General features: G+C 41.9%; 1 protein-coding gene across 2 annotated transcripts in view; it reads right to left on the reverse strand.

Moving 5' to 3' along the window:
• Nucleotides 1–5,744: 5,744 nt before the first annotated feature.
• The window catches only part of LOC147701315 (putative methyltransferase DDB_G0268948), a 203,051-nt gene continuing 184,275 nt past the window's right edge, over nt 5,745–24,520 (reverse strand). For both annotated transcript variants that reach the window (XM_086928626.1, XM_086928625.1), the window contains one exon: nt 5,745–5,932. In XM_086928626.1, the coding sequence (XP_086784752.1) occupies nt 5,842–5,932 (91 nt within the window). In that variant the 3' untranslated portion in view covers nt 5,745–5,841. The remainder of the gene's footprint in view (nt 5,933–24,520) is intronic.

A 24,520-nucleotide genomic window follows, 5' to 3' on the forward strand; every position in this document is an offset into this window, starting at 1 on the left:
TCCCCCAGGAACACGGAGGTTTAGGAGTTCCAAATGTAAGATTTTATCATTGGGCCTGTTTATTGACTCATATGTCTATCTTATTTAAAGCTACACCTAGGGAAAAAATACACCCTGGACCCGACCTCTGATTTGTATGCCCCCCCATCAATATATGAACTTTTACTGGGGAAGGAAGCTGTAGGCGCATTACTAAGAAAAACTGGTAGCAGATTTTTTAAAAAAAACAGGCTTAAGGTTCCCCTTGGCGCTTGGGATCTGTGGAAAACACTGCAAAAATCATTACAGATCCCCAGGATTAACACACATACACCAATGTGGAAATCAGGGTTCTTCCCAAACCTGAGCGCAGACGGGACTTGGAAAATATGGGAACAGCAGGGTATCCAGACAGTGGGGGATGTAATACTGAATGGCAATATTATGACACTCGATGCCATGCAGCAGAAATACGGTTTGCCTGCTGGTCATAGCTTCAAGTATCTTCAGATTTTGCGAACGCTTAAGGCTGCTGGAATGGCCGCTGATTTTGGAGCTCGTAGCTCCATACTTGAATATCTATTGAGGGGTGGAGATAGGATTAGGGGTATATATCAGGAGTTAATTGAAAAGCTGCCAGATGATCTTGAGAAACATGAGGCAGCCTGGGCAGTTAAACTGCAAGATCCAGATGCAGATCTTGATAAAGCTCTATATTTGGATAGGCAGGTGATTCGGCCCTCCAATCTGAAGGCACAGCATTTTAAAATTCTCTTCAATCTATACTACACTCCTTCTAAGTTATATGATTGGGGTATGAGGATGGATAGCAATTGCCCGAGATGTCAGCAAGGCTCGGCTGACCTGCTACATATGTTTTCCTCTTGCGAAAAACTTTCTGTAATTAAAACCGAGATCGAGAAATTCCTAGAGGGGTTGCTAGGCTCTAAGATCAGTCTATCCCCAACAGTGATGATTCTTGGGACCGACAGTAAGCTGGGTCTTAGTAGCAGAGAAACTGAGGCATTTATCTTCCTTGCTGTGGCCGTCCTACGGATCTTGCTGTCAGCTGCCTGGAAGGACCCAAATGCCCCGACCTTCTCAATGTGGTTGGCCAGGCTCCTTGCTATCCATAATATTGAATCTATGCTCTATTTGCACAAAGGTAGAAAATTGCGGGATTTTGGCTGTAAAATCTGGGCCCTGCTGAAGGTATGGAGGGAGGGTAGAGTTTTTTAATCAGTCGGGTTGGATTGCGGGTGATTTGATATTTATAGATCTGCTTTGACATAATATTTAGATCGTCGGTAAAATCTTAGGTGGTTATGTGTTTATATGTGTTTGTATGTAGTGATGGCTATATTTTTATGATACATATTTATATATTTATATATTTATGTCTCCTATGGTCCTCCTTTTCGCTCTCTGTAATAATATCGAATTGTATTTATGATCAGATTCGTTTTTCTTCATGAATTGTTCTGCATTAATTATTGTATAACCATTTGTATTTGCTTTTTGATACTGCTTAAACTCTCAATAAAAAAAAAAAAAGAATGTTCACCTCAATCATTTGCATGAGGACGGATTTCAACTAAAAACATAGAGCTTAAAAACAAATGCACTACACATTCTCTTGTTCCCATGCATTTGGGGTAAATGTTCACCACCAATGGGGTGTTCGTTGTAAATTTTACCAAACTGGTTTAATGTTGTCACTTCAGGAACTTTGTCCAAATTACTTCTGCATAATCTTTGTTTGCTCAGGTCTAGTACTATGTCATGAAGCAGTTCAACCCGTTGTTCTTTTGCTCATCATGACATATCAGTTTGGACCTAGCCATATGAAAATCAGTTGTGACTCTGCTCCCCATAGGAACAGTCCAGCCAAAGAGAGATAATGTTATACCTCATTATTTATTACCAAGTAATTTGGTTATTAATGAAAGCATATAAAATCAAACTTTTGATCACTCCATTTTTCATTTGAACATACTCATGATATGATCATTGCAAAAAATAATCCACCCTGGTCGTCAACCAGGGAAAAAGATTTAATTGGTTATAATCTGTAAAAGTAAAGAAAATATGGCTCTGGGTAAGTCCAGTAATAATAAAGACAATTAATGTGATAAACACATTTCCATTATGTAGATTCACTGAACATGAGATATATAACCAGGATCCACGAAAGACAAGTTAGTGATTCAACAGACAAACAGGCAAGGGGGAAATAAAACAAATTATCAAGCAACTTCAGAGCTCACAAAATAGGTGGTATTCTCAAGCAAAGTACCTGAAGTGGGGATAAATAATAAATGTGGGTTATCCAATATTTCACAACTGTTCATGTAGGTATCCTGCAGGTGAACATGGCACACATAAAGTAAGTGGCCTCACATTCTCCATTTACAAATTCGTTCTCAGGCTTATACATCAGGTGAACATTGTTCTGCCACTTAGCCCAGGTGCTTTTGGTGTTCAAGGAATTTGTATTACTTCAGAAAGAGGATTTACAAACAGGCATATATCTGATACACTGTGAATCTATAAGGAACAGGATGTAGTTAAGAATACAATTGAGTACATAAGATTGTTGGTACGGTAATAAATCACAAAAAGTAGATGCACATGTGGACAGTGGCGGTATGAATCTGCCATGTGACAGAGCAATACATATAAGTTCAAGAAAATAAAAAGAGCTGCACTGTCAAGTAGACTAAGTATGAAATGATGCAGGGAAGAGAAATTGAACAACATTTGTATTGCCTTTATTACATACAAAAAAGGCCAACAGAGTAAAGAGGAAGAAGAGAGGATAGGATATAGGATGTAGGACGGGATGTCTGCTTTGTGAGCGCAGAATGCTTCCCAGTGTCCGGTTGTGGCAGGGTCAAAGGATCTTGAGAGATTAGCTCCATGTACCTTTCAAGGGACCTTCAGACCCTACAAGAGATGGGTGGTACTGATTGGCTCTCTAGGAGTGTTGCATGAGCCCCATGCAGGTATGAAACCCGAGCCACCCATGTGTGTTACGAGAGATGTTGGAAAGATTTCAATTCCGTATTATTTTAACTGCAATGGTTAAGGGCAAATCAAACAGGGCCATATCTGTTGTGTCGAAAGGCAGTGGAATTAGTGGAGTCCAAGGGGCCCAGTATAACCATGGAAAAGGATAAAGCAATGGGAGAGTTAAAGATTTATAACACCATTTTTTATATTGCTGTCCAATATAGGGTTAATAGGTGACAACCAAACAACATGTTTTTTAAGTGTACCAGCCTCAAGATTGCAACTCCAGCATGTGTCATTATTACTTAGTCTCAGCTCATGTAGTCGAACAGAGGTCTAAAGTAAAAGGTTAATTGTGAAGAACTTAGATTGAATGAGGGATGGAACAATTTTGTTATTCAAGGCAAATTTGCTAATCGTGCACCAAGTCTCAGTAGTAATGTGATCAAAGACCTAATTATCAAAGTGTTTGACCCATTTAGTATGGATAATTGAGTCTAGTGGCAAAGGCGGATCAGATAGAAATGTATAGACTTTGGAGGGGTTATGTCAGTAGCACCATCAAAAGTTAAGAGTCATGACTAGGGCAACTGTTTGGATAACTCAAGTTTGGATAGTTTGACCTTAATACGGAAGAAGCTGTAGAAATCAAGATTGGTGAGAAAGGTGATGCAGATCATGATTGGCATCATATCGGTTTTTAATTAGTCTGTTTCTCTTGGATGCCCACATGTTTGCTGTCTTATGATCAACATCAGTACTAATATTAGGGTTGAACCAAAAGGATGCCCATCTAGAGATACTAGTGGGTACTTCAAGTCATTTATCCAGCATTTGTAATGTATTATCTGTATCAGTAAGAATACAGTCAGAGTATAGTGAGGTATGGTAAACTTCCTCATCATGAATAGAGTGTGTCAAAGGGAGAGCAGGGGTCAAGTCCAATATATAGCCATGGGGGAGTGTTTTGCAAATCTGAAAGAAACCAAGAACACCCATGCACTGCTAGAAAGGCCGTTTGATATAGGGTTCAATCAGGAAGACTACTCCTCCCTAATAAAGCAGATCTCTGAATTGATTTGTAGGAAATCCTGGCTCTGTTATCGTTTCTAGTCTCATAGGCAGCATGGAAGATAAAACGTTTTCAATCAGCGTAAACATAATTCTGACAGTTTGGAGTCTACACCACCAGGTAATGAATTTGGGTGACCAGGTGTTCAAGAGATTCCTGACCTTGGTGATAGAGTGAGATTCATTAAAGAGTCTTGTGTCCATAAGATCTCTACAAAACCAAATCCCCATATATTTGAGGCAAATAGATTGCCATTCGAGCCCTGAATCTCCTAGGTGAAACTGGAGGCACAGAGGATCTAAGGAGAAAACTTCTGTTTTGTCATTATTCAGCATACAACCAGGCACTTTCGAGAAGGCATTGATAATCTTAATTACAGATGGAATAACTGCCTCAATAGCTTTAGAAAAAATAAGGATCTTATCTGTGAAAGCCAATTCTTTAAAACTGCACTCACCAAACTGAAAACCTCTGATGTTCGTGTCAGCATTATGTAGCATAAGCAAGGTGTTAATAGATAATAGGAAAAGTAAAGTAGAGAGAGGACAACCCTGTCTTCTTCCTTGATAAGGGTGGAAAGAAGAAGAGGTAGCACAATTAACCCTAATATTTGCTGTTGGGTTTGCAGATAGGCCTAAGACCAGTTTAATGAAGGGGTCATCCAGTTAGTGTAATCCCAATATTGCTTTAAGGAACGTCCGAGACACCTTATCAAACCACTTTTCTGCATCAAGAGCAATCGCTGCGGTTGGCAGTGAAGATTGATGTCCTTTTTCTAGAATGTGACAAAAATTGCAAATATTGTCTCTGGCAAGATATCCCTTAATGAACCCCGTTTGTGAATTATGGATGAGTTGGGGAATGTACCCCTCCAGTCATTTGGCAAGGATCATCACAAATATTTGGGCTTCCATATTTAAAATGGAACTAGGGTGGTCGTTTTATGGATCAGAAAGATCTTTACCCTCCTTGGGTATGACCACAATAGTGGAGTTAGCAGCCATTCCGGATCAAGGCACAGGTGCTTTTTAGAAAAAAAAATCCGATTTGATGTTATTGTTATACTCACCACAACCTTAAACTAATGACAATGTCACACTGCTCGAACAAATGAGGGACCAAAAATTTAAATCACCAAACTTAAAAAAATCATGAATATGTAGATTATCTTTTTAGATTTCATTTTCTTATCTCAATGAAAAGTGCATTTCTCTAAAACAAGAGATAGAAGAAGATAGATGAAAAATGAGTTGAGGCAGTAGGATAACAAATGAAAGCATAAGGTACAGGTTGGCTGAGCAAGAATGTGGAATATACAATACTTAGCTCATCTGAGGCTGAATAAGTATTTTGTCAGTGAGAAAGTGGACTTCTTGAGGGTAGAAAAAGAAGAAAAGGTAGCTTTAGGGAAGCATTTATCTTGAGGGCATCTCCTAACTATTTTATAATGCAATTTTTCCATGGAGGCTTTTATTTACTATCAAGTTAAGTGAACTAGAACTGACTCAAGGTGCAATAGAGTCTTTGCACATCAGACCCAGTCTTCCAGGCCTCTGCCTTGTTAAAAGACAAAGTTGATAAGTGCTACTTTCTCACTGGAACTAAATAATGCCATGCCGCAGCAGTGGGCCGATACTCGGTAACTGGAAGTACATTAGCCAATTATTAATCAGCACAACTTATAAAGACAGACTTTATTGTAAATGTGTGAGTATTTGTGTTAGATTTCTTTTTATTGACCACACTCCTACAATGCTGTTTGCCAATCTTCTCGGGTATCACTTTGACTTGCAGGCCAACACACAGAAATAGCTGCTGTGGACCTCCACCTCTGTATCTGTAGAAGACACTCCCATGATCTGTAGAAGCCTGTAGGATGGAAGAGACAGTATAAAGGTGAACTACGCAGCATATCTCTGTTAGTTTCTGAATCAAAGCAAATACAGATGTATGTCTTCTGTTTCTGCTCTTTCATTCAGCCTCTGCATTTCACTCTACATGTTTACATAAACAACATTTGACTCTAACTACTTGAAACATCACATCCCTCAGTTCTATCACAGAGTAATCACAATGGGCAATGGCAATCAGTGTCTGTTGCCTTTACATACAAATGAGACTGATTGGCATTGCTAACATTAGTTCACTGTAATCTTCAATATCGGTCAAGATCAAAATTATATCCTCCACATTTCTGCAGCAGTTTTTTCAAGAGATCACTAGGTGGCAATACAACTAGGGGCCTATTTTTATGTAAAGTGGTACATGCATGACGCATGGCTCTCAATAAAATTTATGAAGCCAAGAAAGGCCACCCTACCTTGCTTTCAGAGGCCTCATAAATCATGAGTAAGGCGACGCAGTGCAAAACGCTCTGCCGCTGTAGTTTGTGCCCTGTGGGCTAATGGAAATTTGACACCAAATATGTAGTCTTCCCAAAGTGAGGAGCAATAGAGAGAAATGGCCTAATTTCTTCTCATTTTTTTTCTCTTTCCAAAGAGGAAAATGCCTCTCAGGATTGTTTTTCCTGCCTCCATTACAGGCAGGAAGGTGCCACAATCCTGCCTGCAATGGTACCTACGTTGGCATTAGGTAGCAGAAACAGCGCCAGCACAGGCAGAAAAAACAGGAATGCACTGTATTACTTAAATACAGTGCATTCCTACCCTTTCACCTTGGCGTAGGACAGTGGAGCAAGATGCCTTGCTGTGCTCCCCTATGCCAAAATGCCCTAAATGAGGCCCAAGTGTTTTATAAAAAACTGCTGTCTTCACAGGTGCAGTGAATGCCGAATCTACCGATGGTAAGACCAAAATGTCCCTCTGAAGGGGTCAAACACAGAAAGAGAGCAAAGTCAGCAATAACAGAAAGGAAAATGAGACTGACACAAAAATCATCCAATCTTGAGCAAGGATTGGCTGTATGGAGTATTGTGTTCAATGGCATTTGCAAAAGACAGATAGAGCCACAAAAATGAGTGCTTTTCACTTGACCCATCTATGTTTCAGACCAACATTGTGACCTGTGTGTATAAAGGTCCACGTTGTAAGCCATTTTTCATTGTAGTTGTCAATGTCATGTTATCAGGCCATAATCAGCATATTGGTATAGGCGGGTTGCAGTTATGGACCCTATAAAGTGGAGTCGCTTAACAGAGGAGAAAAGTTAAGGCAAATTAGAACTCCTCCCCTTACTCAATAACTGATAGTATCTGGTGCTATACAGGTTTTGGGGGGCCAGGTTTGAGTTACGCAAGCCTACTAACATGGAGTTCCAGATTATTTCTGTCTCCCGAATTTTCAGTTTTTCACTTCTTCAAAAAATCATGCCCTTTTATCCGGTGAAAGTTCATTTTGCATGGTTACCCCCAATTGTTTTTGCACGTGAGTGTGCACTTTGCCTTGGTATTTCTAGCGAGGGACTTTAAATAAAGGACGCCTATTTAGAAAATAAACGGAAAAGTCAGAATTTTCATGTGGAAGCCCAACTCACATGGGACAACATTACTTTTGCTGATTTTTTATATTTTGCAAGAACCATCTGAATTTTGTGAAAAAATCCACCTTTTCACATTGCGTCTTATTGGCTCCTTCAAATGCAAATGAGAAGATTGTGCTGTCATCTTACATTTTCGATTTGGTGCAATGAGGATGTGATTGTTTCTGTTTCTGTTATGAGGAACACAAACTAAGTGATAATGTCCATAGTAATCTGGGGGATGGTGACCAATAAAAATATCCTTAAATTGGCTGTGCTGTTTGCTTGTTGATTGGTGTGATTCATTTACATTTGACTCAGTTTCATTGGCATGGGAAGGAAATACTGCAGAATACTGCAGAATTGGTGTTACATGAGCCCATAGAGGTATAATTACAATGCTATAGTGCTATTAATTACAATGCTATAGGGCTACCTGAATGTCACTTTTAGCTGCGTTCTGGTGGATCTATGCCCCTAAGTGGCGCTAAGTCACTCTTTTGGCTGAACGCCAACTTGTAAATATGGCCCCTTTGCACGCTTTAATTAGTGTCGAATGGGCATGCAATGGTTGTTTTTGTGGGCATACATCCCAACACTCCATTCTCCTACAAACCCAACAACCCCCTACTACATTAAACAGTATTAATTACATTAAAATAATACACATATAAAATTACAAATATATTTTAAAAAGTTAATAACAATTATATTTGAATACAAGAAGTTAAAATGATTATACAAACTAATATATAAAACTAATAAAAATAATTATAGCACCATTGTAAAAATAAACAATAGTAAACATATCAATACCCCTTAAAAACAATATTATAACCAGATTAATGATGTGCTTATGATAATTTGCTAGTCACAATAGCTTTGACAAACGTTTCATGCAACACAATATTTTGGTCATCCATCATTCAAATCCCAACAGAAGGACCTCCAGGGAAGTAGTTATCATTAATGTGTCAGTCTTGTATACATTCACATAGTACCCTTCCAGGTTTTCTAAATCCAGATAGTAATTCCAGTTCTTGGGCTGTATTTTTGGAGATGAACGTAATGCTGCCACTTGTAGCTCTATAAACAGACCCCCAGGTAGATTTGTATGTTAAAAGTCAATTTAGCATTGAAAATATACAACGCTGGTGCTCTTCTACATAATTATCTTGTTACTCTTGTAAATGATAAGGGAAGACACAATTTTGTATGGGTGATAAGTAAAGAATCTCGCCACACAAGGGGCCAAATGTAGCAAGCGAAACAGCAATCGCAAACGCTGAAATTCGCAGACTATCATCGTTTGTGACTGCAAAATAGTACTGTGCAATATAGAGAAAGAAAAATCCAATTGTAAAGTAAGGATTCGCAAAAAAACAGACAAGTCAATTTGCAAATCCTTATTTTGCGAATCTGAGCTACCGAGTCTCAAATTGCGATCCGCAAATTGCAAAATGTTAAATAAGAAATCGCAGACATGTATGAAAAATTATAAATAGAGATTTCACCAAAAATCTCTATTTGCGAGTAGAAATTTAACACCAACTAAAAGCAGGTGGTAACTAAGTGCACTGCATATAAACAGCCCCAGAAGGCAACATTTTTCACACAATTGCAGCCCTGTATGTCATAGCAAGGAGGATGTAGATGCAAGCGGCAGCACAGAGGATGAGGAGGCAACAGGAATGCATACACAGAGTGCGCATTACCCTGTTCCAACTGACAAAAGAAGAAATACATAAGAGGTACAGGCTTGACTCCGCTACCATCCTAGACCTGATACGTGGCCTACATCCAATCCTAGAGCATCAGACATGCAGGGTGCACGCAGGTGCAGGTCTTGTTTTACCTGCACTTGCTTGCATCAGGTAATTACCAGGGGGTGATAGCTGTATCCGGAAGGGTCTTACAAAGTTGTTTCTCATGCTTCCTGAACACCTTCCTGGATGCCATGCTTCAATGAATGCACCATTAGGTCCGGTTTCCCACCACGCAGCAAGAACCGCATAGGACCAAAATGGATTTCTATCAGATGGCTCAATTCCCACATGTCATTGGGTGCATTGATGGAACACATATTGCAATCTGCTACTGAGTATGTATATCGAAACAGAAAATCCTATCATTCCATCAATGTCCAGATAATTTGTGATACATCACACATCATAGCTGATATAGTAGCAAAATTCACAGAAAGTACGCATGACTCCTACATCTTCAGGCAAAGTGGATTCTATACACATCTGACAGGGGAGAATTTGGAGAAGGATACCTGCTAGGTAAATGCATGTAACACACTCTGATGTATATTTTGGATGCATCTGTAGTTGCCTGTGATTGAAGTTTCATCCTTTCTCATATAGGTTACAGCGCATAAGCGGTGCATTTATTTATACTCACCCCATTTATCAACCCATCTACCCCAAGTGAGAGGTGATACAATGCTTCCCATAAGTCTACTCAGAATGTGGTGGACATTTGGACTGCTGAAGAGCAGGTTCCACTGCCTCCACAAAAGTGGAGGTGCACGGCAGCAGCACCCCAAGATATGCTGCAAAATCATTGCTACCTGTGCCATGCTAAACAACCTTCAAAAGCCACACAATTTATGGACGAAATGCAGAACAAATCAAAACATTCACTCCCAGTCAAGAGTTGCAACACAACCTGGCCACAAAGAAGGGGAACTCAGTGGAAATCACAGACTCTGACTCAGAGGATGAGGAATGCCCACAGCCACATCACAAAGCAACAGGTGGTGTAGGAGCCACAGATGGGAGACACAGACGTGATGAGATCACACACAACTATTTATAAGTAAGTAATGACACAAAGCTGATACTGATAATTGAATAACGGTGTTTTATTGTCCTCACATCAGGCAATATGTATGCACACTGCCCCACAATACTGGCCTCTGTGTGCCTTGAGTAGCACATCATGGCATGTCAACACTGCATACACATTGACAACCCCTTTCACTGTCTCACATGGGTTAGCTCACCCATTAGCAATGGACTCATTTCCTGCACCTACGCCCAGCACTGCTACGGTCAGTCCCTTGATTGTTCTGCTGCTGTCCCTTGTCTTGCACTCCGCCGTCTGGGCTCAGCAACAGGTGAAATAATGCTGCTGCGGCTGGTGACGTCCTCAATGTCTCCACCATCCCCAGCCTCTGTGACAGCTATGCTGGCTGTCTGGAGCAGTTCAACAGCACTGGTTATCTGCAACAACCCGCTAGCAACATCTTGGCTGCAGTGGGCCATTTCCACTTGCATGGCAACTGTGTGTCTGCTTAAGACAGCTGTAGCATTGCATAGGCGATTGAATGCCTTCGTGTATCCATCCATGCGCTGTTTTCCACGGCGCCTTGTGCCACGTTCACTCTGCATGTTGCTGCATAACTGCTGTACTGCCACAGTCATGTCCTTCATGCACTCGGCATTGGCCCTAAGACCCTCAGCAACAGTGGTGTTCAGGTCATTAATGCACTCCTTGATGTCCATCATGTCAAGTCAAGTCAAAAAGCACTTTATTCGGTTAAAAGACAATAACCATAAAAGCAACAACATGATTTACGATTTACACAGGGGAAATTTAAAAAGGAACAAATCTATTATATTTCATCGATACCAATTGTTTTCCGTAATTTAAAAGCATGTTTAAAAAAGCCTAAAACTACTGTGACAGTTAAAACAGTGTCCTTTCTCTGAAATTCTAAAAATGCTGGGCGACATCTATTTAAATTCATTTCTTTGAGAATTGGGATAATGAATTTTCTACGTGGTAAAATGTAAAATTTACAGAAAAATAAAATATGTATATCTGATTGGGACGAGAATTCATCACACAGACACATAGGCAAATTTCGGGACCATGAATTCATTTCTGGGAAGGACAAGAGTCTACAAACAATATTTAGTCTAAAACGGGTCAAGAGAAATCGATCATAGTTAGACATCGGTAGGGTTAAATAGGGCTGTATTTTATCGCCAGTTATTAACAGGAGATGCGAGGTAACTGTCTTTTTCTTCATTTTATCTCGCCTTCTCTTCTCCTCGAGGTATTCCATACACAGTTTACTCAGCAATTTCCTGGATATATTAACCATTGTGAGCGGATCATCATAATAATGTTGGCAACCAATTTCAGTAAGAAAACGTTTAACGTAATCTAGCCAGTCAAATCTACCCACATTTTCCAATTTTAACACATCCTGCAACATAGCCCGATTCACAACACACTCATTCGTTGTCCACACCCTATGCCACAAAAGGATGGGTTGTGTTCTAATTATATCTGATATATGAGGTTGTCCAAGTTCAGTGTGGCAGATATAAGTCGCCACACTTTGTGGTACTGTCAAGACATCCCTCATAAACTTATTTTCGGCTATTTGAATTGGTTTTATGTTCGAATACCCCCAAAGATCCCAGGCCATACAAGGCTACTGATGTACATGTGGCAATATATATGGTTAGGATTTCTTCTATTGGTTTCTTGCCCAGCTTTTTTATAAAATTCTTTAAGGCCATTATTGTTTTTAGGAACAAAAGAGTTCTGGCCTTTACAGCACTTGTCCAAACCCCCGATTCATGGAACAAAATGCCAAGGTAAGGAAAAGAGGAGGTGTTTTCCAAAGGAACATTATTTATGAACATTCTTCTCATTGTCTTTCTGGTTCATATGGCACAGTTCATGGAGAAGGTTTTACTACAATTAATTTTTAGATCTAAACTCAACATCAACTTCTCAAAAGATGTTATAAGATTTTGTAGGGCCAGGGGAGACCGTGCCATTAGGACTGCATCATCTGCATACAAGAGTGCAGGGATTGATCTTTTACCAACCCTAGGCATATCCCTGCACTCCTGCAGCAGATGTCGCTCAAGTCCATTTATATAAACTAGAAATAAAAAAGGAGCCAGGACACACCCCTGGCGTACTCCGCGTCCAACACCAAATTTTCTGGTACATTCGTCCCCCTTTCCATAACGAACCGATGCAGTGGCTCCTGCATATAATTCTCTTAGAAAGCAAATGATTGGATGTTCCACGCCCAACCCTTTTAAAATTGCCCACAATTTCACGTGTGACACGCAATCGAACGCCGACGTAAGGTCGACAAATGTAAGGTACAGGCGTTCACCTTTTACCCTGGTATATTTTTGTTGAACAATCATTAAGTTTAAACATTGTTCGATTGTTCCTATGCCCTTCTGAAATCCAAACTGTAGGTCACTCATTACCTCATTCTCCTCAGCTCAACTTTGGAGTCTTGCCAGGATAACTCTGCCAAGGATTTTTATAGAAGAGTCCAGGAGGGAGATTGGTCCGTAGCATATGCAGTTTTGCCTATCTCCCTTCTTGTATATCAGTACAATGACCGAGGTAAACCAAGACGGGTTCCATCCCCTTGCTAGTGCTGCATTAAAAGGTTGTAATAGCATTGGGCCCCAGATCTCACTATTTGCTTTATATAGGTCTGCTGGGATCCCATCAGGACCTGCGGCCTTGCCTCCCTTTGCGGCTTTCAAACCCGTCATAACTTCCTCCAGAGTTATCACCAGTTTCTGGGCCCCTGCCCCTATATTACCCATTGTAATAGGACCTATAGTAGGGCTTTCATCTTGGCACCTATAGAGGTTAGAAAAAATGTTCCACCCAATCCTCCTCAGCGATTGCAATCTCCATGCGTGCCTTGCAGTTGTCATACAGAAGGGGGGCATTTACGGCCCTCCAAAAAGCAGATGCATCCTTGGACTGTGACGTTGCACATAAAGCTTCTAAAGCCTCCTTTCTTATTGCATTTTTCCAATTTTTTAAAACCTCATTGTATATTTTCCTAAGGCCTCTTATCTGTAAAGGATCTCGGGTTGTCCTATGAATGGCGTGTTTCAAATCAATCAGTGCCCTTGTACATGCTTTGTCAAACCAACTTTTATTACCCTTTGCCCGATTCTTTGCCTCAACCCACAGGCTGTTTCTAATTGTGGAAGCTATAATGTTAAAATGCTCTATAATCTGTTCACTATCTGAGTGCTCGCCCAGACAGATCGCGAAGCTATCCGAACAGACATTCAACAATTTTCCTAGGAACATTTCTGGGACCACCTTACCCCATTTTAGAGAATACCCATTCTGTCTCCCAAGGATCACATCAGAAACTGTACATAAGGGGAGCACATCTTTGTGCTGCTCAAGAAATGGGTTTTCAACCTCCATTAATTGAGGCAGATGGTCACTTAATGGTAACTCCATAGTCTTTAGCCTCTTAATCTTATGGCTGCAGCTATTTGAAGAAATAATAAAATCAATTGTAGTGAATGCTCCTCTGCCAATGAATGTGGGCATAGAAGGGGTTGGTTGTTGGGCAATTTAATTGGCATACCCCAAATCTTACATAAACAATATTTCATTTATTAAATCCCCAATCAGGGAGTGATCGAAATTCCCCCCCATAAAATTATGACTTCCCTGTCATTTTTATCTATTTCATGTTGTTTATCCTCCCTAAGCATTTTTAAGGTGCAAAGAATTTCGTTTTTCGGGATGTTATTATAAAAATGTATGAGAACAAAATGAATTCCCTTCTTGTTGTTTAACGTTATCACTTGGTAATAACTGGATTTTGACATAAAACATACCTGCTCATACTGGTACCGATTAGAGAGGAGCGTAATTAGGCCTCCCTTTGCTCTCCCATATTGGCCCCCCACAGCCGGGGGTGAAAAAACTTCTATACCCACTTATAAACACTGGATCAGTGGACTAGGTTTCTTGCAAAACCAGGATATCGGAACCATTTATAGCACTTTCCCAGGATGGATTTCTGATTTTCTGCCTCAGTCCTGCCACATTCCAGAATAAAAATGTGCAGGATTTCCTATTCTCATTTACTACATGATCACCCAGAGAGGCATTACCCAGATCCTTTCCGCCTGTCGAGGAACATGCTCCTCCACATTTTCCCCCCTCTTTTAAATCACGGTTGCTAGATGTCTTACAGCATTCCTCTTCATTATCACCATGAGTCACAGTGGGCACAGTTACAGTTTGAATAATGTTCTCATTACCCTCCTATGACCGCTGATCTTTTCTATTCTCCTTGATTTTATCACTGTTCTCCCCTAATCCTGATGTTTTGATAAGAGAAGTATCCTTTTTTTGTCAATCCACAAATTCAAGGCCCGAGAATGCATCAAACCGATTGTGGATAGGTATGTTATAAGCACGTAGAGCTATACCTCTATTGTCCCACAAATAATTATTTCTGAAATTAAGGCCTGGGATTGGTGGATGATTCTACCTGGGATAGAAATTAGATGATCTCTGTGGTTGGGAGAAAAAAGTCTGACTATGTCCATATTGGTCAAAGCCGAACCTGTTTGTAGACTGCCTTTCTACTTCACGGTTTTTAGGATATTGGGCTGATACATATGGGTAGAAGTAGCTAAGGTAATGTGTAGAGATAGAGTCACTACTTCTTGGGTCATACCAATCCCCGATGTGCCTGACAGCTCTATGATCTTTAAAGTTTATGATGATTACATCCCCTTTCCTATCTTTAGGTCGTGAGCCCACCCATGTCGAACGCCTAACATTTAAAATTTCCCCATTAATTTGGGCAGGCAAAGGTCTATTGTTACGTAACCAATAGGTAACTTTATTTCTTAAGGCTCGATGGTCTTCCTTAGTGCTAAAGGGAGCTCAGGGACACCCGCCATGACGATCACATAAGGGCCAGCTTCTGGCGGTAGATCTACTATTCTGCGTGATTGCCAGTCTATCTTATGCAGATTCCTTTCACCATTCTCCTTAATAACCTTACTTTGCGGAAGTTCTACCTTTTCCTCTGAGATCAAGTTATTCCCCCTTTGATCACCCACTTTACTTGGGGGTTGGGCTATAGATACAGGCTTCTTCTTTGGCAAGGGGGATGCCTGCACTTTTTTGGGGGGGTCACAGGATGGCTTTTTCCCACCAAGATTAGATTTTGTAGAAAGGGTAGAATGTAGTGGGACTTGTTTTGTTTCTGACATCGTTTTTCGAGATTTTACTAAAGGATTTGTATTAATCAACTCCTTCATCAAGTCCGATAATATAAGTGTGTTTTGTTCTACTTTTTTGTTGATCAAGTCTAGGTGCGTATTAGTCGACCTAGTCCTTTCTAAAAGAGGGTGCATTAATGATTTTATCAGAATTTCAATTTTTTCCAGCAAGCCATCCTCACCGGTATGGCGGTTGGTTGTCATTGAGGGGATCGTAGTTGGATTCAATGAATCGACCATATTCAACAATGTTGAAGACGGGCCCTTCTTTTGTATTTTGGCTTGCCGAGTCTTTAAAGGACCACCCCCTCTTTTTTTAGTTTTGACCTTAAGTGGTGACATATGGCTCGTGTTAGAAGGGGATGGGGATGGAGTAGAGAATCTAGGGGAGTTTGATAGCCCTTCGTCATCAGTGCTATTATACAAACTAAGCAAGGACGCGTGGGGAATGGTAGGCGAACTCAGCAGAGGGACATCAGTGCTAAGATTAGCCGGCATTTCTCCTTTATCCTCCGTATCTCCAGTATTCACCAACCCAGTATGTTCTACCATATGGTATGTGGAGTTTGGCGATAGGACAGTCCCTATTTGCCCCAAGGATGATCGTTTTCCAGTCATTAAATTCAGAGCAAGTCCTCTGTTTAATTCGAGTGTATCTACTCTTTTCTTGTAATGCTTCCCCCCACGTCTCACTTGTGCTTTTCTGTATTTTCTCACCGGTCTTGGGGCTAGTGGTGTATGCTCTATTTCCTCAATAGCAATATCTGGCCGATCTTCATGCCTCTCAGCATGCACCTGGGCTACAGTCTTCATAACTTTCCTTACACCAATATCAGGATTATTAAGCACAGCTGTATCCGCCACTAAAAGGGACATCTCTTCCTGTAACATTTTGGGGCTCCCCCGGCCTAGAGAGGCCCTTCTATCATTATTGATCTGATTTACCTTTTTGATCAGGTAATTATCCATGGTACCTAGCCCAGAAGCAGTTTTGTCACTTTTAACTAAAGACATCTAATTGCCTTATTACTGCACTCAGTCTATATACTAATATAGTGGTACAGTTCTAAAACATGCAGCGCACTTTGCGCACACACCAAATGTAGAAAGGGCTCTCACTTTGTTACATATGGTCCTTCCCGGCAGGTTCAAAGTCTGTGGCCCAGTCCAGTCTCTTTAGGCCTCTTCAGGCCTAAGAGGGCCCACCCTTTGCCCGGGCTTAGCCCAGCGATGACCACGCGCGTCCCGCGACGCGGAGGAAGCGCCGGTGTTTTTTGCGCAGAAGTGGGTGTGGGTGGGCGGGGATTGCCTCCAGGGATTCTGGGGGCTGTAGTTCCCCTACTCGGCAGCCGCTGATGGAGGTTAGGGCGGCGGCGAGGGGAACAAACAGCCACAGGAGAGCCACAGGAGAGCCACAGGAGAGCGTGCGCTCACAGCGCAGGATATGCTGCTGGTCCGAAATTCACCAGGTAGGTGTGCAGGACAAAGTCTCCCGCTCCACCGAGGGAGCGCCTGTGTTTTCTGCGCCTCCGTGCGCGGAAGTGGGCGTGGGTGGGTGGGGATTACTCGGCAGCCGCTGATGGAGGTTAGGGCGGCGGCGAGGGGAACAAACAGCCACAGGAGAGCCACAGGAGAGCGTGCGCTCACAGCGCAGGATATGCTGCTGGTCCGAAATTCACCAGGTAGGCATGCAGGACAAAGTCTCCCCCATGTCCATCATGTTATTGTTTAGGGATACCAGCTGCCATTGCATTAACTTTATTGTTTTTATTTCCAGTCGGTGCACCTTGACCATGGTGCCCTCAAGACCTGCAAAGACACTGTATTCCTCACCCTGCTCAGACAGACATTGTCGCCTTGGTGTGCGTCGGAGACCGCTGGTGTGGCTACGCTGCATGTGTGACTGTAGGTTTGGAGACTGTGCTGACTCTTCGGGCATGGTGTGTAGATCTTCTGGTGTCTCCTCTACTCCCCCCTCCTCCATCTCCTGTAGTGTTTCCACAGTCTACCTCCTAGTTCTTGGTCTTGGTGTAGGTGTGGCATCTGTGGCTGTCCGCGACTCATCCTTTCCTGCCTGTTTTTGCCCAGGTGCCTCATGTGTCTCTCTGTGTTATGCCAGTGGCACATGTTCTGCTGTGGATACAAGATGCCCATTTACTGAATTTTCTTGAAGCATTTGTATTACATTTACATGATTTTCTATTCACACAAACAGTTCTCCACTTGGTTATTGACTGGTGTGAGGCCCCTGCGATTGTCTTCACCTATGTCACTGCTTTGCTATATGAGTTTTGGGACTACATTTCCCATGATGCATTGCTGGTTGTTATTAAAATGTGGACTGGAGTGGAATTCTAACTTGCTCATGTGGTGTAATTGGGTATTGGGGAGGGTGAGGGTTCAGGACAGACTGTGCATGGATCTTAACTTGTCTGGTGTTGTCTCGGACTGAGCTGTCCACTTCGCCTATGCTACTTATGCTCTCAGACTGGAGGGTGGACTCCACCAAGTCCTCCAGGGGTGTTGTTGCAGGCTCTGTGGATGGTCCTCCACCTTTCTTTTTGGCTTGCTTCAGCCTGTCTGCTACCCTCTGCTTCGCCCAGGAGCGCAAGTCATACCAGCGCTTCTTCTGGTCATCGATGGATCGCTGTGTGACCCCAATGGCATTGATCTTGACTTGCATCTCCAGACAGATCTTCCTCATCTGCGATTTAGGTACATGCAGTGATTTCCTGCCAAATAGGGGCTCATGGGTCTTTACCACTTCCTCAATGAGGACCTCCAACTCCTTTTCACTAAACTTGTGCTTCCTTTTCCTTTCTGCAGGCTCCTTTCCCTTCTCCTGTGTGTCCATCCTGTCTGTTGGTGTCTGCCTGAGCACTCCTGTGCAGCCCCTGGGTGTGTGCTGCTGCTCGCTGCCTCTCCCCCAGCCCGAGACACTCAGAAACAGCATTGGTGTGGTCCCTTCTTGTATGTGATGTCATCAGAATGCACCTGGATAGAAGATTCGCTAATTTGGGATGTTTTGAAATAGAGATTTCGCAAATACTGTATTTGCGATTCGGTATGCAGGATAGCAAGTTTTAGGGAATTGCTAATTATTTTCAATTTTTTTTTCTACATTGCGGTTTGCGATTTCTAAATAGTGATTCGTTAAAAATTGCTATTTAGGAATTGCTATTGTGGTCATTCATAAATCTGGCCTAAGGCGATTTGGCATTCAGTAGGATTACTGTAATGGGGATTTATTGGTGTGATATGATTGCAAGTATGGGAGTGGAAGTTTGTTGCAATTTTTCATCTAGGAATCAATCCATTCTGTTCTACATGCAATAAAGTTTCTCACAGTACAGAAAACCAAATATCTCAAAGCTTAGCACAAATCTAGCAATCATTATTTTGTAATGTTATGGGCTGATATGATACGTTTCTGTGGGAGTTTTCTTCAGTTTTGATAGACTCACAATGACTTGTGTTTTAATGGAAGGTCGCGTAATTAGTGTTTTGCACTAGACCTTCCCGAGATGTTGAACAGGAGTCTAGCTGTGGCATTCTGTATGATCTGAAGCTTATGTAATAGGCACCCAGGGATACCGACTTACAGAGCATTGGCGTAGTCTAAGCGGGAGAGAATAAGAGCCCGCAGGACCATCTCCTTGGCCGACCTCAGAAGCACAGGAAAGAACCTTCTTAGTGCTTTAAGGGTGCCAAAGCAGACTACAGTGAGTTTCTTGATTTGCACCCCAACTTTTAAATCCTCCGCAAACCAGACCCCAAGATTTTTTGCTGGGGCGCCCCCCGAGTTAGGGCAAGGATAATCAGAGGGCCATAACGACCCCCTGAAGGTGGGCGGAAACTGGCCAAATGAAAGGATCTCGGACTTGTCCTCATTGCACTTGAGTTGTGCCTGCACCAACCATCTAAATACAACAGAGAGACAGTTCAGCGCAAGGTCTGTGGACAAGTCAGAATCCTCCCACGTGAATGGAAGCGGAGTATCGTCTGCGTATCCAAATATTTTTGCACCCAATTCTGTCGCCAGCGTAATCAAAGGAGTCAGGTAGATATTAAAAAGCAGCGGGCTCAAGGTAGAGCCCTGGGGGACCCACATGAGCCATAGAGGAGAAGTGGGGGCATCCATACCTGTTGGTAAGGATCTACCAGAAATGATTTAACCCAGTCCCAGGCGGCGTCAACAACGCCTATGTTAGGCAGGCGAGCAAGGAGTAGTTGGTGGGGCACCAGACCAGCAGAGGCAGCAGCAGAAGTCGCAGCGCCCCTTGAGCCCCTCCCGCCGTCGCCATTCCTCCCTCGCCCGCCCGGTTCTCTCTCCCTTCCCTCCAAAGCTTTGGAACTCCCTACCCCTTGAGATGAGAACACTGACCAACCATCTGACCTTTCGTAAGGTCCTAAAAACACATTTATTCCCCAGTAACTGATCCCCCTCTCTCAAATCGCACCATTCACCTCTTCACTACCATCTGAGGCTACTCTCACTGGCAAAGCGCGGAGATACCCCTCCGGGGGTCTATTCATGCGCTATAGAAGAATATAAAATAAATAAATAAATAAATCGTATCAAAGGTGGCAGAGAGGTCAAGTAAAATCTGGGCCGCTCTGCTGCCCACATCCAGGCACTCCCTAATCGCCTCAGCAACCTCCACTAGTGCAGTCTCAGTACTTTAGGTTGCCCGAAAGCCAGACTGCGCCGGATGGAGAAGGCCAGACGTCTCCACATAGGCATCCAGCTGATGAAAGATCACCTTCTCACAAACCTTTGCCAGAGCGGGCAGAAGAGAAATGGGGTGATAGCTGACAAGTTTGGCCTGGTCAAGAGAAGGTTTCTTCAGAAGAGGTAGAAGCTTAGCTTGCTTCCAGCTCCCAGGGACCACAGCAGTCTGTATAGATAGATTAATAATTTTGTTCATCAGAAGATGGAAGGTGCACTCGTTGAATGTAGACACACGCACTTTTAATTCAGTATTAATTCTTTCCTTTATTCAAATATTCTTTAACAACCAAGGCGCACAGCCAACGCGTTTCGTTCCGAACAGGAACTTCGTCAGGGCTGTAATGATCACAGAGAGAAACAAACACTTTAAAAAATTCACATATAATACATAAAAAAGGGGAGAAATCGAACATCATATCTCACAACAAGCTTTAAGATTGACTTGCCCAGGACAACAAATAGAGAGATTAAATATATTCTCATACTCACAAATATCTATACATATATACATACAAAGTTTACTAGTACATCACGTTTAAAAATGATCATATAGACAAGACATTTTGATGATTAGACAACATTCCATTGCGTCAGTGATTCCTTTAAGGACTGGCATCAGTCTTATAAACCAAATAATATCTTCCGTATGGATAGAAGAAAGAAGTCATAGTCAGAAACAAACAGAAAAGGGAAGAAATGGAAAAAGGAAAAAGTGACATTGGTGAAAAGGAGAGAAATGAAATCTACAGTTAATATATGTATAAAGAATCAAAGTATAGATAACCCGCAAAAAGTAAATAATTGAGACAGCAAAAAGAGTAACATATTACTGAGGCGTTGATTCATCATAAGTAGAAAAATCACATAAAAACGCAATTTAGGTTTGCGACTTAAACAGGAAGGCAACAAGCTGCATAATGCAAATTTCCGCTACACATAGAAGCACACAATAAGCAATCCATTTTAATAAAAATACCATGTCCCAAAGTAATGGGACAGCAAAACCTTTCTCCTAAAAACCAGACGACCGGCCTAAGGATGAGAGAAAAGGTAGATGTATCACAGTATCTCACCTCTACTTGAAATGAACCAGTAGTTGATATGTAAGATCCAACAAAGATATACAAGGAATGTTCCAAAAGGCAAAATATTCAAGGTCAATGCTACTGGCAATATTCTAAATAGACACATTTCAAAAATTAAGAATAATGTAAGGAAGGGGGGAAGGGAAAGACAGTTCATACTTCTGAAAATAGTAACTAATAAAAGCATGGTCATAGGGAGTGAAATACATAGATCAAGTGATCCCCAGAGAGGCCAAACCCATGTCTTAGCTATCACGTGAGGGAATTGACAAAAATGCTCTCACCTAATTCATTTATATGTGAATTAGCCAAGAAATAAGATATACAAGATCTGTGTGGATCCACGTCTCATCTCAAACATATTGAAGTCAGTCAAGGTATTTAGCCTAGAACTGGAAAACAAATAATCAGCATTCTCCAGTAGGTATCCAAATCCTTAAAAAAAAAATTGAAAAAAAATTGAGCTAAAAAAGAAGGGTAATAACCCATAAGCACGGTGACATCCATCTCCTTTGAATCTTACCCATTTCATGAATACACCGGTAATGAGGTGTCAAAGTCACCAAAAGCAAGGCACAAAAGATACACAAATATATCTGAAAAGACAAGAAACCCATCATAATTCCAAATAAAGGTCCCAAAATGCACACAATTAACTTTTATAAAAATATTTAATAAGTTCAATATATAAAAACACGTATATCATCAAGGGGCGAGAGTCCTGGGCAAGTCACTCTTAAAGCTTGTTGTGATATATGATGTTCTTTTTCTCCCCTTTTTTATGTATTATATGTGAATTTTTTGAAGTGTGATCATTACAGCCCTTACGAAGTTCCTGTACGGAACGAAACACGTTGGCTGTGCGCCTTGGTTGTTAAAGAATATTTGAATAAAGGAAAGAAATAATACTGGAATAAAAGTGCGTGTGTCTACTTTCAACAAGTGCATCTTCCATCTTCTGATGAACATTTTTGATTGGCCTTGTACCTTGGAATGGCGGGTGTGGGAAGTGTGTTGCACCAACCTATGATTATTGATAATACATATGTTTTGGTTGAGCTAGACCTTGGCCGGTCGTTCTGTTTTTTCATAGATTAATAATTTTATTGACCTCTGGGTAGACCACTTCCGCGTCCCCCGCCAGCACTCTGGTCAGGCACGGGTTGGTCGGAGACCCCGATTTGAGGGATTTAAGGATGGCTAGAATATCCGGTCCAGTTACAGGCTCAAAGTTCCTAAGTGGAGGGGCCAATGGCAAAAGAACAAGGAGGGAAGGCAGAAGATAAACTTCTGATGCCGCATCCACCAACCCCAGTCTATTTTGAATAGCCTGTACCTTTTCAACAACAAAAGTACACACCAACTCACACCATTGAGCGGAGACCGGAAGCGCCGTTTGTTGTGTAGCTGGTACCAAGAAGCTTCTCACAATAGCAAAAATCTCCTTGCTATTGTTATTAACTTTTGCTATCCGCTCAGCATAAAGCCCCTTTTGACTTCCCTAATAGCTGCATAGTATTCTCTGTGCTAAACAGAGAGCATTTTTTGCCAGAGGGTAATAATGCTGCCGCCAGCAGTGTTCCAGGGATTTGCAACACAATTTAAGATCTCTATGGGTGCCTGAGTACCATGGTTTGGATTGCGTAGGTCTCGGTCGCCTGGTGTATAGAGGTTTTAGCACCTTACAGACTCCTTGACTTCTCCAAGAGGAAAAACTATCCACCGCTTCCTCAAGATCAGAGGTATGCGCCAGGCAGGTCCCCGCAAGGACCCTAGACAGAGCTGGAATGTCAATCTTCCGACCTTGATTGTTGTGAGCCGGAATTGACGAGAACGGCTGCTTCCCTATTGGCCAGGAAAATTGTTCCAAGTAATGATCTGACCAAGTCACCTGAAGGGGGTCATCTACTGACAAGGCAAAGTTAGAACACACCAGGTCAATTATATGTCCCCCTTGATGGGAGGGTAACTTTACCCACTGAGTAAGGTGGGCCAAATCAAACAGGTCCATTAGCTCCCTAGCACCCACAGATTCAGGGCAATCTAGATGGATATTAAAGTCACCCAAAAAGAGGAATTTTGAGAAGGGAACGAGGGATGATAACATCATCAAAAGCCCTCAGAAAAACACCCAGTGGGCCAGCGGTCCGATAGAGCAGTGTCCCGCCTAGAGTAAAATGGGGCAAAATGACAATGGTCCAGAACCTCCCCATCCATTAAGCCCACAGTGGTCTCAAACGAGAAGACCTACGTCTCCCTATACACCGTAGCAATCCCCACTCCTCTCCCTGACATAAGATCTAGTCTAGAAATGTTAAATCTCACAGAAATAGCAAGCTCAACCACTGGGGCACAGGATTCCTGAAGCCAGGACTACAAACCCTTCCAATGGACTGACAGGGTCCCTTAGCCTGTCTGATCCATGGCAGTCGGTCTATCGGATCACCACAGAGCTACCCACCATCAAAATGTGGCAGGTTGAAACTTGATTCAAATGGTGGGGAGACCACCACTGACAGCCTGTCAGTGGCATTTCCCTTCCATTGTATCAGCCCCCTAATTACTTACTGACTAGAAATATGGCAATCTGTCTCATTGGCCCTTCTCTGATATTTCCGGAAGATGTCAACCATCTTTTCCAGGGCTTTAGTTTTGTATTATTATTTCCTAGATTTCTAAAGTGGTTAGTTCAGTTGCTTCCTTTTCCCTCCCCTACTTTCCATGCTGGCATCTTAACCATTTAAGAGGAAATAACACCTAAATGCTATAGAGAATACCTTTATTTCAGGAAAGCACAAGTCATCTTCAAGAACTGATTATTTATAATCTCCCAGAAACTAGGAGGGGCAAAGATAAGTAAAGTATCATTTACCTTTTCAGACTATGCAGCAACAGAATTAGTTTTGATAACAAAACTCAAACATCAGAAACAGAACAAATGGATTCTAGATAAAACATTGTTGCCGATTTCAATATTCAAGACCACAATGAAGGACCTTTGTCACTTTGTCACTTGTGGGGTGGGGGGGGGGGGTAAAGGAGGAACAGAATCAATTTCTCCAGAGTAAAATGGAAAAGAATGTGCTTTTCCATTCTCATCTTCCAA

Source organism: Lissotriton vulgaris, chromosome 7 (assembly GCF_964263255.1).
Source record: "Lissotriton vulgaris chromosome 7, aLisVul1.2, whole genome shotgun sequence".
NCBI lineage: Eukaryota > Metazoa > Chordata > Amphibia > Caudata > Salamandridae > Lissotriton > Lissotriton vulgaris.